The sequence below is a fragment of the Brienomyrus brachyistius genome, chromosome 23 (assembly GCF_023856365.1).
Source record: "Brienomyrus brachyistius isolate T26 chromosome 23, BBRACH_0.4, whole genome shotgun sequence".
Lineage (NCBI taxonomy): Eukaryota > Metazoa > Chordata > Actinopteri > Osteoglossiformes > Mormyridae > Brienomyrus > Brienomyrus brachyistius.
In genome coordinates, this window is record NC_064555.1 from 22097293 (window position 1) to 22112084 (window position 14792).

Genomic DNA, 14792 nt, shown 5'->3' on the forward strand with positions numbered 1-14792 from the left:
GCACACTGCTGGAACACTTTACTATATGCTATGTTTTTGTCTTGTTATATCCTGTATGTTACCTAAGTATTATGCCTTAAGCCTACTTGCACTTTTTTTTTTTTTGACTTAATATTACCTTGTTGTGTAGAACGGTTTTTGTGTGCATCTGCACTTATTGTTGTCAATGTCTACGCATGGGACAGTGTGAAACGTAATTTCGATTCCTTTGTATGTCAAGTACATTTGAAGGAATTGACAAATAAAACTGACTTTGACTTTGGATATATGTTTAAGAATGAAATGTGCAACAGGTTTTAGAACGGTTAACCAATGTAGATTTTATACACACTGAATGCAAAATTAAAGTTAATGAAAGAAAATTAACAAAAAAAAGTGCTGTTGCGCTTTAATAAAACACCAGTACATGTTGGTACAGTAAAAACATTTAAATTTTACAGATAAAACATGTCACCATAAGTCTAATTTCTGTAAAAATACAGAAAAGAAATTGTCCAGTTTCACTGAAGGGATCTCTCTGTTATTTTACAAACTGTGCGTAAATATACGTTTATGCAATGTAGTTTTAATAAAACTTTTCTGTCATTTAACATAACAGGAAAAAAATGTGAATTACAGTCAAATTGATTGATATAAAACTGTTGAATAATTGCAGCACCAACAGCGATAAACTCGAAGGAAAAAGGACGGAGTCAGAGAGCGCTTCTTCTTCCTTTTATTAAATCAGCGCACACAAGTAATAATAAAAAAAATCTCACTGATAGTGGCACCAGCGCCCCTCAGTGGCAACAAATACACTACCTCATAGTTATCACAACATAAGATAGCAAACATATACTGCAATTTGAGTATAACGATTTTACTTCTTGACAAAAACAGTCTAAAATTCTGAAAAAAGTCTTTTTTTTACAGTGTACACAAAGCACCACTTAGGTGCCAACGTCTGTTGATGTGCCTCATGCGTTTCAATGTGAAGGCCGTGCATCTGCCAGGCAAGCAACTAACCGTGGCTGACACACTGAGCAGAAACCCAATGAGAGATGAGACAATGTCCAACACAGAGGAGGATGTTGAGGTCTTTGTGGAGGCTGTGGTGACGAGTAGGCCCATGTCAGTTCATAGAATAGACGACATTAGAGACTCGAACCCGGGTCCCAGAGGTGTGAGGCAACAGTGCTAACCACTGCACCACCATGCTGCCCCTTGTTGTTGACCCAGTGTATAGTATATCTTTTCTTTTAACTAATTAAAGAAAATTAACAGGGAGACTTTGCTGGCTCTTCCGTTACTGGTATAATCAGCGGCCTGCGTTCCATCTGTCTGATGCTGGGCTCCATATATGGCGACTCAACTGCAAGAAAGTATGTAGATGCCAGATCAAGGGTCTGGCACTGAGGAACAAAGAGACCCTCTACTGCCAGGGTGTACATTAAGGGAGCTTACCTCTGGATCGGTTTCTCCGGGTCAACTGGGTCAACCTCCTGAAGAACCTCCTGACACGGCTTACTGGTTGAATATGGTGTATTTCTTCCAGCTGTGGCACTGAATAACAGCTACTGGCAGGAAGTTCCTCAGGAGTGAAGCCCTAGGGTGATGATTTAAGATGGTTAAGTAAAACAATTCTATTGGAGGGATAAATATCAGTGACCAGCAAGTCATCCATGTCCCAAAAGTTTGCAAGTGTGCTAACCTCAGTGAAGAATTTATCCTGGAGAATCTGATCCAGAGTTGGTCGATCCTGTGGATTGACTTGAAAGATTTTTTTAAGGAGTCTCCTCGCGGATTTGGGGACCTTCCTAGGCAAAGTGAACAACAATCCCCAGATAGAAGCAACTAATTTGCTTATATCACTGAAATCAAATGGAAATTCGCCAACCAGAAGCTGGTACCTATATTGAGAAAGATAGCAAAGGCGTTTAAGTTTCATTCACATATGATATAAAATCCTGCACTGATGCACATTTCAGATGTTATTCTTTCTCATATTTATGTATGTAAATATATGTTACTGTAAAGCCCCACACAGACTTTAACTGCCATGGTGATCTTTGACTGTGAGGCTGCTTGAGAAGGTATACGTACATGACACAGCCCATTGCCCAAACATCAGACTCTGGTCCGTGTCCCTGCCTTCTCCACACTTCTGGAGCAATATAATTGAATGTCCCACAGAGTTGTCTACAATACACAGAAATGTGAAATGTTAAAGCACACATGTGATTTAGTTTGCTACATAAGCAATCTGAAACTTCTGCCAGAAAATCTAGAAAAAACACCTACATATCCCTTGGGTCCTGCTTGGTTGCCAGTCCAAAATCTCCAATTTTTATCTCCATGTTCTCATTTATGAACAAATTTGCTGAAAGATGAATGGATTTGCATTAGGTATATACTCAAGTACTTCACATAATAATACACTTTTACCCTGTTGCAAAATTAACAGCAGAACTCAATATGAACTTCACTGACAATGCTATGTGAAATGCAATATTAACCGAAGATTAAGCAAAGCATGTGTGCATGCACACATACCTAATTTGATGTCTCTGTGGACATAACCTTGTTCGTGGATGTACTTCAACCCCAAAATCAGCTGCCGCATATAATAACGGACTTCGGGGGTGGTCAGAGTCCCACGAGCATTTTTGATGCTCATTAATGTCTGGGCAAGGAGAACAAAGGGCGGCCTGAATCAACACTGAGTCTTAGCCTTAGCAAACTGTCTGTGAAGGTCCAATACAACTGCACTCACCTCCTTACGACATAGTTCCATAAAGATATACATGTTTCTCTCATCCTCAAAACTGTGTGAGATGCCCACCACATGTTTGTGTTGCATCTTCTTTAAAATTTCAGCTTCTTTGCATGCCTGTGAAAAATGTCAAACTGCTTCATTAAGTAAAAGGGAAACATGGTTAAACAATCTAGAGGACTGACATTGAACACAATTTATAGCACATACCCATTGCTTTTGGCCATACTTTAGTGGAATAACTTTCACAGCATAGGTCTCACCGCTGTCCATGTCTGTCATTTTAAAACATTGTCCAAATGCACCCTAAAAAACATGTAAACATATTTATAATGGAGGAACTTCTGCTATCACTGCTCTACTGCAATATATTTGTAGTGCATACTTCTCCTAAACGTTCTTCTCTGCTGTACCACTTTGAGGTTCTAGGGTCATTCAAAATCTTGGGCACTACAGGTCTATTCAGAGTCCCTAATAGACTACCCATGATACGATTTTGAAGGAAGCAACGATGAAGAACTAAACCAGGGAAAGCACAAAATGAACAGTGAGCCTCAATTACAGTCGCTTTTATACTCTTAGTGGTCGAGGCAATTCGTGACGTCGTATTTGGCAGGGGCAACGTCACCGCATTCTAGAATCTATCAACATAGCAACTATACCTAACTACCACGCTGAAGATTGCATGTCAGTACTGCATACATAGCTCACTGTACGGAGGGAATATTACGTATCAATGACACAGGAAACATTTTATGTTTAAGCACAGCGGCCAATAAATGCTTTCATAACATTTCCTACTTTCTCATTTCGGCCGTTGTCGTTGAAACGTCGACTTTCTGAAATGGACGGTTTATCTACAGTACAGCCCGCTAGCTAACAGCCATATCATATGATACCTGTATAAATAGGTAAACTCTTAAACTTTAGTTTGACGCTACAATATTCTGACTTGCTAACTTCGATGGACATCTTGTCTTTCTGAACGCTTCGAAGCCGTTCGACGTAATAATGTTCTTGCCCGACAGCGACACAGATCATTTCGATTAAATAATAAATTTCAACGAGTATTTTTGCGCTTCAAACCATTTCGTGATTTCTGCAAAATCGTGCTAATAGCTAACATCATAGGTCCTTTCAGCTGCAATGACATGGTGGTTTAGCATTTTGGGCTCATAGCGACTGTTGCACACCTCTTTGTTTCCCAGATTGCTTTACGTACGAAGTTTAATTAATTTTTGAATGTTCGAATGTATCCGTATAATGTGCAATGGGACAATACATGAATGGGTTAATTACTTTAAAACTAGACAAGACAGGCACATCTACGGAAGTGTGCTTTGATCAGTGGATTACAGGGAACCAGGGACATACACAGGAATTTTAAGGGGCCATTGCTCTGAGCTGAAAAAAGGGCACGCAGGCTGTATGGAGAACTGAAAAACATACCATTTCTTTATTAATTAAGTCTTTATTAACATACCTTTAATGTAATACATAGTGCTTTGTCCCAAAGGCATATAATATGGATACAATGTATAAAATAATAATTGTTAGAGAGAAATTAATACTGAAAATCCAAGGCGTGTGCATTGTCCCCCAGGTTCCCCTGATCAAAGCCCACTCCATATGATATGCCAAGGATGCAAACAGTGGGGCAGGGCACGAGCCCATGTCCGTCAGCACTGTCCACGACCAACCCAGATCAAGAATGGATCTATACCTTATCCCAGGACGGTTCTGACCTAAGGAAATTCCAGCGAGAGGATCCGGACATTGCCACCCTCCTGTCGTGGCTGGAAGGCAGCCAAAGACCACCCAGGTGGACACTGAAGGGCTCAAGTCAAGGGCTAACATTAAGCACAATTTATAGCGCATACCCTTTGCTTTTGGTCATACTTTAGGGGAATAACTTTGACAGCATAGGTCTCAGTGCCGTCCAGGTCTGTCATTTTATAACATTGTCCAAATGTACCCTAAAAAACATGTAACATTTATAATGGAGGAACTTCTGCTATCACTACTCTACTGCAATATATTTGCAGAGCATTCCTGTCCTAAACATTGTCTCCTGTACTCTCTTGTTTTGGGGTCATTCAAAATCTTGGGCACTTCAGCTCTCCTCAGAGTCCCTCCTTGACCACCCATGATATGATTTTGAAGGAAGCAAGGATGAAAAACTAAACCAGGGAAAGCACAAAATGGACAGTGAGCCTCAATTACAGTCGCTTTTATACTCTTAGTGATCGAGGAAATTCTTGACGTTGCCAACAGCACCATCGTGACGCCGTATTTGGCCAATGTAGCGTTCCAGTGTTAACGTCACCGCATTCCAGAATCTATCAACGTAAGCGGCTACCTAAGCGCAACATAACAAGATGAAGAATAGCTACTACGCTAAACATTACCAACATATCACTACTGCATACAGCAGGACTTTCAAACATTTTTAAGATCTCCTTCAGTGTCTGAGCAGGCAGAGAAAAGGGCAGCCTGAGTCAACACTGAGTCTTAGCCTTAACAGACTGTCTGCATAGGTCAGATACAACTGGGCTCACCTGCCTATGACACAGTTCCATGAAGATGTACACATAGTGCTGGTCTTCAGAACTATGTGAGATGCCCACCACATGTCTGTGTTGTATCTTCTTCATGATTTCGACATCTTCCCAAACCAGAGAGAAATTGCAGACAAACTACCTCATTAAAAGGGAAATACAGGAAACTGTTATTATTTTAGTAAAATGAGTATTCTATCGATTATTCCATCGATTAATCGGATAAGAAATACTTTTGTCTCATGAAAGAGCAGCAGTAACTATTCTTAAAATGAATAACTCATGGGTTTCCGTTTTAGGAACATTTTTAATGATTAAACTCCATACAACAACTGACAAAAGAACTAAACCCTTTTAGTGCATTATGTACATATTTGTTTTGCTTTTTAAAAGAAAGCACTTTTTTAAATGCAAAAAATAAAATGTCAAATAAAATTACTGAAAAAGGTATACATATGTCTTACTAAGGCATAAATTAAAACGCACTTTACTCTCTGTGTTCTTGTGCATTTATCGGAGGCATAAAAAAGGTTCTGACAGGATTGTATCTCCTGGATGAGATAGGAATGCTATGTTCATGTGTGTGTAAGTGAATGTGAGTGAGATGTGTGTTAGAGAATGAGTGAGTGTGTGTGTGAGCCTTTAAAGGAGCATATGTGGCAGTAGGATAATTCAGCGTCTCAAAGTTTCACTGGCCCAAGGCTGTTGGGGGAGGGGGGGTAATATTTATGTTATATTTATAATATATTATTTATATTATTATGATTATGTAATATTATTCATATTAATCTAAGTCTGTAGAATATTACTAAAGCCTTGAAATAGATCTAGTTGAGTACACCCCATGCTCCCCTTTAGACTCACCCCTGCATGCTGCAGGTATCATTGCGACAAAGTGTGACGGCTGCTGTCAGTCTGCTGCAAGTTGCCAAATTTAAATACTGTGTCAAACTAAGCTTACAGTTTATCTGCAGACAATCAGCTTCTGTTTTAACTTGTATAGCTTTACTGTAGCTTTGCTGCTATGATGGACAAACGGCAGTTGATGGGAGCAGCTGAAAACATTTTCCAAACCGCTTACCTGACTGGGTCGCGGGGGGTCTGGAGCCTATTTTGGAAGCTATGGGCATGAGGCAGGGAACAACCTAGGATGGGGGGCCAGCCCATAACAGGGCACATTCACACACCATGTACCATGAACTCAATTTAGCAAGTCCAATTAGCCTCAGCATGTTTTTGGACTGTAGGGGGAAACCGGAGTACCCGGAGAAAACCCCACAATGACATGGGGAGAACATGCAAACTCCACACACATGTGACCCAGGTGGAGACTTGAACCTGGAACCCAGAGGTGTGAGGCAACAGTGCTAACCACTGCACTACCATGCCGCCCCCTCTTGTGCACATAAACCTACAAATGCTCAGCTACCAATAAAATACAATGCATTTTGTTGTATTGGTAGCATACTGATTAAAAAATTACATGTTTTTGGGGAAATTAATGACACATTACACAGATATTCAGTTATGTCCGGTTTATTAACAACTTTCAAAAGCATTAAAACTGACATTAACTGTCTTCAAATGTGTCAACACATTTTAACATCTAAAGTACTCACATAAACAAGCTCAAAAACACCAAGCACAGAAACATGCTTATATAAACTGGCAAAAGCCTTGTGCAGAACAAAAGAAGTATAATCACTTTTGTTATTTACAATGTTCAGAGATCGCATTGTGAGGGCAACTTATGCTACTCCCTCCACTCAAAGTCAGCTATATTTTAAATAAGAGACAGAACATTTGAATTCACAGCTTGTCTTTTTGCTCCTTTCTCCACCTTGAAGCCCCTTTCTGGGTTAATTTGGTGATTTACGTATCTTTTTAAGGATGTAAATGCACTGTCACAAAAATGGCACTTGAATGCTGCAAACTTGACATCTCAAAATGTTGAAGGAACAGTTGCTCATTACATTGAACTTCAGACAAGACGGTCAATATGGTATCTGATGGAATCTGAGTATCTGGGGGGGAATCGAAATTAGAAACCAAATGCAGAAATCACCATTTTGTAATGCATAATTAGCAACTATGAATATATTTTTCGTAACAGGGTAATGGTAGGCACTTTCTTAAATAAAAATATTTACATAACGTTAGATGTTTATGTTAATATTATAAATGATATGCTAGTATTTCACGTTAGCTAATTATAACATGTTTAACATTAGCTATGTCTACAATAGTCTTAATATAATATTAATTATAATATTATTATTTGGCGAATTATCTAATCCATTCAAATCTAAAACTTCTATGACTTCCAACGGTCTGTTCGTTTGCAATCGGTGCATACGCGAAATGCGCCTGGTGGCAACACTGTCAAACAAAGCATATATTTTAAAAAGTCTAAATATACATAACTTAATATGCGTCTTAGTCCTTCTCTGACTTCGTAGCGCTTTCTTGTATCAATTCTCAGATGATCCCATCAGTTCTGATCTGCAAACCTTTTATTTCTTTAAACAGATCAATAGAGCCTTCCACTGACCTCTGCGTATGCGCACAAGTTTGAAACCAGTTGCGACCGGAAGTGTCTAGTCCATCACAGTATAGACCTTTTGCGAATGTAGGAGTTATAAATCTCTTTAAGTCTAATATAAACGCTCCTGATTGTTCATGTTAAGATGAACACGCTGTAAACTGAGCTATGACAATCTGCTTTTGATGAGTAATTATTTAATAATATAATTACACTAAATACCAATTCGGTGACTCGTACTGTCACGATCGGCGATAGCGGGTGAGGCGCAGGAACAGGGCGACGGGCAGAGAAGCAGGAGATCAGGCAGAAGCAGGGGAAGCAGGGAAACCAGGGATTTATTGGGGGATCTACGGACAGGAAACATCGGTCGTAGACGAACATCAATGACAGACAACGGCAACAGGGGAGACCAGGACTTAAATAAGACAGGACCAATCAAAGTAAATGGACAAAGCTGGAGACGATCAGGGAAGCACGCGTGGATAATGAGGGGGCGTGGCACACATGAGGAGCCGACGAGCCGGGTCATGACACGTATTATTTTTATTTTTATTTAATAATATAATTACACTAAATACCAATTCGGTGACTCGTACATTCCCAATATTATCTAATTTTGAATTATTTTTTGTAATGTTTGTAACCTTAACTCTACACAAACCATTTAATATATATACAACAACACAGTAAAATTGTGCTGGAGTTTTTCGTCAGTCCACGTCGGAATATGTGTACAGTCGACAGGCTCTCTTACACATTCGGAGAAGCAAGATCTGCCAAGTTTTGAACATGAACGTCGACAGCCTGCTAGCTGGCCTAGCAACTCACCGGACTCGCCTGCTACCCCTCCACGGACAAGGAGGCGTCGAAGGCGGTGCGCTTGGACAAGGAAGCGGGGCACGCGCGGAGATGTCCGAGTCAGGCTCCAGGCTAAGCCAACTCGCCCAGCCATACCATCGATCCTCTTGGCCAACGTACGATCTCTGGACAATAAAATGGATAACATACGACTTCTGAGATCAGCGAATCGCAAAGTAAGTGACTGTTGTGTGCTAGTTTTCACTGAGACATGGCTTAATGACAACATTCCGGACTCGGCCATACAACTGGAGCAGCTAGCATGCTACAGAGCCGACAGGGCTCTCGTAGACGGAGGCAAGACCCGAGGTGGCGGGGTCTGTGTTTACATCTGTGACGAGTGGTGTCGAGATGCCGCCGTAGTACGCAAACACTGCTCATCACTGGCGGAGTTCATGATCGTGAAGTGTCGCCCTTTCTACTTGCCTAGGGAGATAAGGTCGATCCTGTTGGTCGCTACTTATATACCTTCATCTAGCAACAACAGCGATAGAAATGCGGCGCTGAACGAACTGTATCAGGCCATCAGTGAGCAACAAATGGCACACCCAGACGGTTTCATCATCCTAGCAGGAGATTTCAATCATGCTGATCTTAAAACTGTTCTCCCAAAGTTTCATCAGCATGTTCATTTTCCAACACGGGGAGACAAAATATTGGACCTGGTCTACACACAGGAAAAAGGAGCATACAAAGCCACCCCCCTCCCCCACATCGGCACCTCTGATCACCTCACTGTTATACTAATGCCAGCATACAGACAGAGAGTGAAAGTCATCACACCCGCTATGAAAGAGGTAAGGGTGTGGCCACAGGAGGCCACCTCTGCTCTTCAAGACTGTTTTGGGTCAACAGATTGGGAAATAACATCATAGACATTGAGGAGTACACAGACACTGTGAGCTCATACATCACCAAATGCATTGATGATGTTACACAAATGAAAAGCATCACAACTCGAGCCAACCGGAAGCCATGGCTGACAGGAGATGTCCACAGGCTGCTGAAGGCCAGAGACAAGGCCTTCAGAGCTGGGGATGAAGCAGGCCTGAGAACAGCGGATGCCAACCTCACCCGTGGCATCAGGAAAGCGAAACAGGACTACACACACAAGATAACCTCCCACTTCAATGATAGCAAGGACGCACAGAACCTATGGCGAGACATCCAGGCTACTACAGACTACAAGCCTGCAGCGCGTAGCTGTGAGAGCGACACCACTCTGCTCAACAACCTGAACAGCTTCTTTGCACGATTTGAAGCACAGAACAACACACGCCCACAGAAAACACCACCACCTCCACACGACCAGCCTCTGTGCCTGTCTGCTGCCAGCGTGAAGAGGACACTCTCTGCCATCAACGCCCGGAAAGCAGCGGGTCCAGATAACATCCCTGGTAGTGTGCTGAAAGACTGCGCAGAGGAGCTGAAGGATGTCTTCACAGACATCTTTAACACCTCCCTGACGCAAGCCATTGTCCCATCATGCTGCAAGACTGCCACCATCATACCTGTGCCAAAGAAATCATCCCCAGCCTGCTTCAATGACTACCGCCCTGTGGCACTGACACCCATCATCATGAAGTGCTTTGAACGACTAGTCATGTCACACATCAAATCCACCCTGCATACCACCCTGGACCCATACCAGTTCGCATACAGAGCGAAACGATCCACAGAGGATGCAATCTGCTCTGCTCTCCACCCAGCCTTAACTCACCTGGATAAGAAAGACTCATACGTGAGAATGCTGTTCATAGACTTCAGTTCAGCATTCAACACCATAATACCACAACAACTCATCTGCAAACTGGACAGACTGGGCCTCAGCACCTCCCTCTGCAACTGGCTGCTGGATTTCCTCAGCCAGAGGCCTCAAGCGGTGCGTGTGGGCAACAATGTCTCAAACAGCATCACCCTGAGCACGGGGGCTCCACAAGGCTGTGTGTTCAGCCCGCTGCTCTTCACCCTGCTGACACATGACTGCACACCAACCTACAGCTCCAACCACCTTGTGCAGTTTGCAGACGACACAACGCTGGTGGGGCTCACCATCCAGGGCGAAGAGACCCACTACAGGAAAGAGGTTGAGCTCCTGACCACGTGGTGCAGAGACAACAACCTCCTGCTAAATGTTAGCAAGACCAAGGAGGTTATTGTCAACTTCCAGAGAGGCCACACCTGTTACCACCCATTGACCATCGACGGCTCCGCTGTCGCGAGCGTGAGCAGCACCAAGTTCCTGGGGGTGCACATCAGTGAGGACCTCTCCTGGACTACCAACACAGCATCACTGGCCAAGAAAGCACAACAGCGCCTCTACTTCCTACGCAAACTCAAGCGGGCAAGTGCTCCACCACCCATCCTGACCACAAGTATAATGCCTTAAGCCTACTTGCACTTTTTTTTTTTTTTTGACTTAATATTACCTTATTGTGTAGAACGGTTTTTGTGTGCATCTGCACTTATTGTTGTCAATGTCTACGCATGGGACAGTGTGAAACGTAATTTCGATTCCTTTGTATGTCAAGTACATTTGAAGGAATTGACAAATAAAACTGACTTTGACTTTGGATATATGTTTAAGAATGAAATGTGCAACAGGTTTTAGAACGGTTAACCAATGTAGATTTTATACACACTGAATGCAAAATTAAAGTTAATGAAAGAAAATTAACAAAAAAAAGTGCTGTTGCGCTTTAATAAAACACCAGTACATGTTGGTACAGTAAAAACATTTAAATTTTACAGATAAAACATGTCACCATAAGTCTAATTTCTGTAAAAATACAGAAAAGAAATTGTCCAGTTTCACTGAAGGGATCTCTCTGTTATTTTACAAACTGTGCGTAAATATACGTTTATGCAATGTAGTTTTAATAAAACTTTTCTGTCATTTAACATAACAGGAAAAAAATGTGAATTACAGTCAAATTGATTGATATAAAACTGTTGAATAATTGCAGCACCAACAGCGATAAACTCGAAGGAAAAAGGACGGAGTCAGAGAGCGCTTCTTCCTTTTATTAAATCAGCGCACACAAGTAATAATAAAAAAAATCTCACTGATAGTGGCACCAGCGCCCCTCAGTGGCAACAAATACACTACCTCATAGTTATCACAACATAAGATAGCAAACATATACTGCAATTTGAGTATACCGATTTTACTTCTTAACAAAAACAGTCTAAAATTCTGAAAAAAAATGTCTTTTTTTTACAGTGTACACAAAGCACCACTTAGGTGCCAGCGTCTGTTGATGTGCCTCATGCGTTTCAATGTGAAGGCCGTGCATCTGCCAGGCAAGCAACTAACCGTGGCTGACACACTGAGCAGAAACCCACTGAGAGATGAGACAATGTCCAACACAGAGGAGGATGTTGAGGTCTTTGTGGAGGCTGTGGTGACGAGTAGGCCAATGTCAGTTCATAGAATAGACGACATTAGAGACTCGAACCCGGGTCCCACAGGTGTGAGGCAACAGTGCTAACCACTGCACCACCATGCTGCCCCTTGTTGTTGACCCAGTGTATAGTATATCTTTTCTTTAATTAAAGAAAATTAGCAGGGAGACTTTGCTGGCTCTTCCTTTAGCGGTATGATCAGCGGCCTGCGTTCCACCTGTCTGATGCTGGGTGTCTCCGCGGGCTGGGCAACCTGAACCCTGTTGTGCTCCACATATGGCGACTCAACTGCAAGAAAGTATGTAGATGCCAGATCAAGGGTCTGGCACTGAGGAACAAAGAGACCCTCTACTGCCAGGGTGTACATTAAGGGAGCTTACCTCTGGATCGGTTCCTCTGAATGAAGCACTGGGTCAACCTCCTGAAGAACCTCCTGACACGGCTAACTGGTTGAATATGGTGTATTTCTTCTAGCTGTGGCACTGAATAACAGCTACTGGCAGGAAGTTCCTCAGGAGTGAAGCCCTAGGGTGATGGTTTAAGATGGTTAAGTAAAACAATTCTATTGGAGGGATAAATATCAGTGACCAGCAAGTCATCCATGTCCCAAAAGTTTGCAAGTGTGCTAACCTCAGTGAAGAATTTATCCTGGAGAATCTGATCCAGAGTTGGTCGATCCTGTGGATTCACTTGAAAGATTTTTTTAAGGAGTCTCCTGGCTGATTTTGGGACTTTCCTTGGCAAAGTGAACAACAATCCCCAGATAGAAGCAACTAATTTGCTTATATCACTGAAATCAAATGGCAATTCGCCAACCAGAAGCTGGTACCTATATTGAGAAAGATAGCAAAGGCGTTTAAGTTTCATTCACATATGATATAAAATCCTGCACTGATGCACATTTCAGATGTTATTCTTTCTCATATTTATGTATGTAAATATATGTTACTGTAAAGCCCTACACAGATTTTAACTGCCATGGTGATCTTTGACTGTGAGGCTGCTTGAGAAGGTATACGTACATGACACAGCCCATTGCCCAAACATCAGACTCTGGCCCGTGTCCCTGCCTTCTCCACACTTCTGGAGCAATATAATTGAATGTCCCACAGAGTTGTCTACAATACACAGAAATGTGAAATGTTAAAGCACACATGTGATTTAGTTTCCTACATAAGCAATCTGAAACTTCTGCCAGAAAATCTAGAAAAAGCACCTACATATCCCTTGGGTCCTGCTTGGTTGCCAATCCAAAATCTCCAATTTTTATCTCCATGTTCTCATTTATGAACAAATTCGCTGAAAGATGAATGGATTTGCATTAGGTATATACTCAAGTACTTCACATAATAATACACTTTTACCCGGTTGCAAAATTAACAGCAGAATTCAATATGAACTTCACTGACAATGCTATGTGAAATGCAATATTAACCGAAGATTAAGCAAAGCATGTGTGCATGCACACATACCTAATTTGATGTCTCTGTGGACATAACCTTGTTCGTGGATGTACTTCAACCCCAAAATCAGCTGCCGCATATAATAACGGACTTCGGGGGTGGTCAGAGTCCCACGAGCATTTTTGATGCTCATTAATGTCTGGGCAAGGAGAACAAAGGGCGGCCTGAATCAACACTGAGTCTTAGCCTTAGCAAACTGTCTGTGAAGGTCCAATACAACTGCACTCACCTCCTTACGACATAGTTCCATAAAGATATACATGTTTGTCTCATCCTCAAAACTGTGTGAGATGCCCACCACATGTTTGTGTTGCATCTTCTTTAAAATTTCAGCTTCTTTGCATGCCTGTGAAAAATGTCAAACTGCTTCATTAAGTAAAAGGGAAACATGGTTAAACAATCTAGAGGACTGACACTGAACACAATTTATAGCACATACCCATTGCTTTTGGCCATACTTTAGTGGAATAACTTTCACAGCATAGGTCTCACCGCTGTCCATGTCTGTCATTTTAAAACATTGTCCAAATGCACCCTAAAAAACATGTAAACATATTTATAATGGAGGAACTTCTGCTATCACTGCTCTGCTGCAATATATTTGTAGTGCATACTTCTCCTAAACGTTCTTCTCTGCTGTACCACTTTGAGGTTCTAGGGTCATTCAAAATCTTGGGCACTACAGGTCTCCTCAGAGTCCCTATTTGACTACCCATGATACGATTTTGAAGGAAGCAACGATGAAGAACTAAACCAGGGAAAGCACAAAATGAACAGTGAGCCTCAGTTACAGTCGCTTTTATACTCTTAGTGGTCGAGGCAATTCGTGACGTCGTATTTGGCAGGGGCAACGTCACCGCATTCTAGAATCTATCAACATAGCAACTATACCTAACTACCACGCTGAAGATTGCATGTCAGTACTGCATACATAGCTCACTGTACGGAGGGAATATTACGTATCAATGACACAGGAAACATTTTATGTTTAAGCACAGCGGCCAATAAATGCTTTCATAACATTTCCTACTTTCTCATTTCGACCGTTGTCGTTGAAACGTCGACTTTCGGAAATGGACGGTTTATCTACAGTACAGCCCGCTAGCTAACAGCCATATCATATAATACCTGTATAAATAGGTAAACTTTTAAACTTTAGTTTGACGCTACAATATTCTGACTTGCTAACTTCGATGGACATCTAGTCTTTC

At 41.8% G+C, this 14792-nt stretch overlaps 3 protein-coding genes across 7 annotated transcripts in view; 1 reads left to right on the forward strand and 2 right to left on the reverse strand.

The window, feature by feature from the left end:
• cpsf1 (cleavage and polyadenylation specific factor 1) overlaps window positions 1-14792 on the forward strand; it is an 81380-nt gene that overhangs the window by 33772 nt on the left and 32816 nt on the right. Inside the window, exon 1 of one of the 4 annotated variants that reach the window (XM_048993192.1) lies at window positions 7250-7253. The exons of the other annotated variants lie outside the window; for them this stretch is intronic. The gene's annotated coding sequence lies outside the window, so the exon portion shown is untranslated. Of the gene's footprint in view, window positions 1-7249; window positions 7254-14792 lie in introns of those variants that run through there. 4 annotated transcript variants of the gene reach the window in all.
• On the reverse strand, window positions 1036-3422 carry LOC125718905 (serine/threonine-protein kinase PLK3-like). Its single transcript, XM_048993208.1, has 9 exons — window positions 3138-3422; window positions 2963-3058; window positions 2753-2869; window positions 2533-2662; window positions 2281-2359; window positions 2083-2178; window positions 1691-1889; window positions 1444-1585; window positions 1036-1351 (listed from the first exon to the last, which is right to left on the reverse strand). The coding sequence occupies exons 1-9, from the start codon at window positions 3237-3239 to the stop codon at window positions 1257-1259; spliced, it is 1056 nt and encodes a 351-aa protein (XP_048849165.1). The 5' UTR covers window positions 3240-3422; the 3' UTR covers window positions 1036-1256.
• On the reverse strand, window positions 11724-14425 carry LOC125718904 (serine/threonine-protein kinase PLK3-like). Of its 2 annotated transcripts, XM_048993207.1 has the most exons (10): window positions 14196-14425; window positions 14021-14116; window positions 13811-13927; window positions 13591-13720; window positions 13339-13417; window positions 13141-13236; window positions 12749-12947; window positions 12499-12643; window positions 12386-12406; window positions 11724-12349 (listed from the first exon to the last, which is right to left on the reverse strand). In XM_048993207.1, the coding sequence occupies exons 1-10, from the start codon at window positions 14295-14297 to the stop codon at window positions 12276-12278; spliced, it is 1059 nt and encodes a 352-aa protein (XP_048849164.1). In that variant the 5' UTR covers window positions 14298-14425; the 3' UTR covers window positions 11724-12275. The 2 variants fall into 2 exon arrangements, with proteins under 2 accessions (XP_048849164.1, XP_048849163.1); XM_048993206.1 differs by having other exon boundaries at window positions 11724-12406; window positions 14196-14424.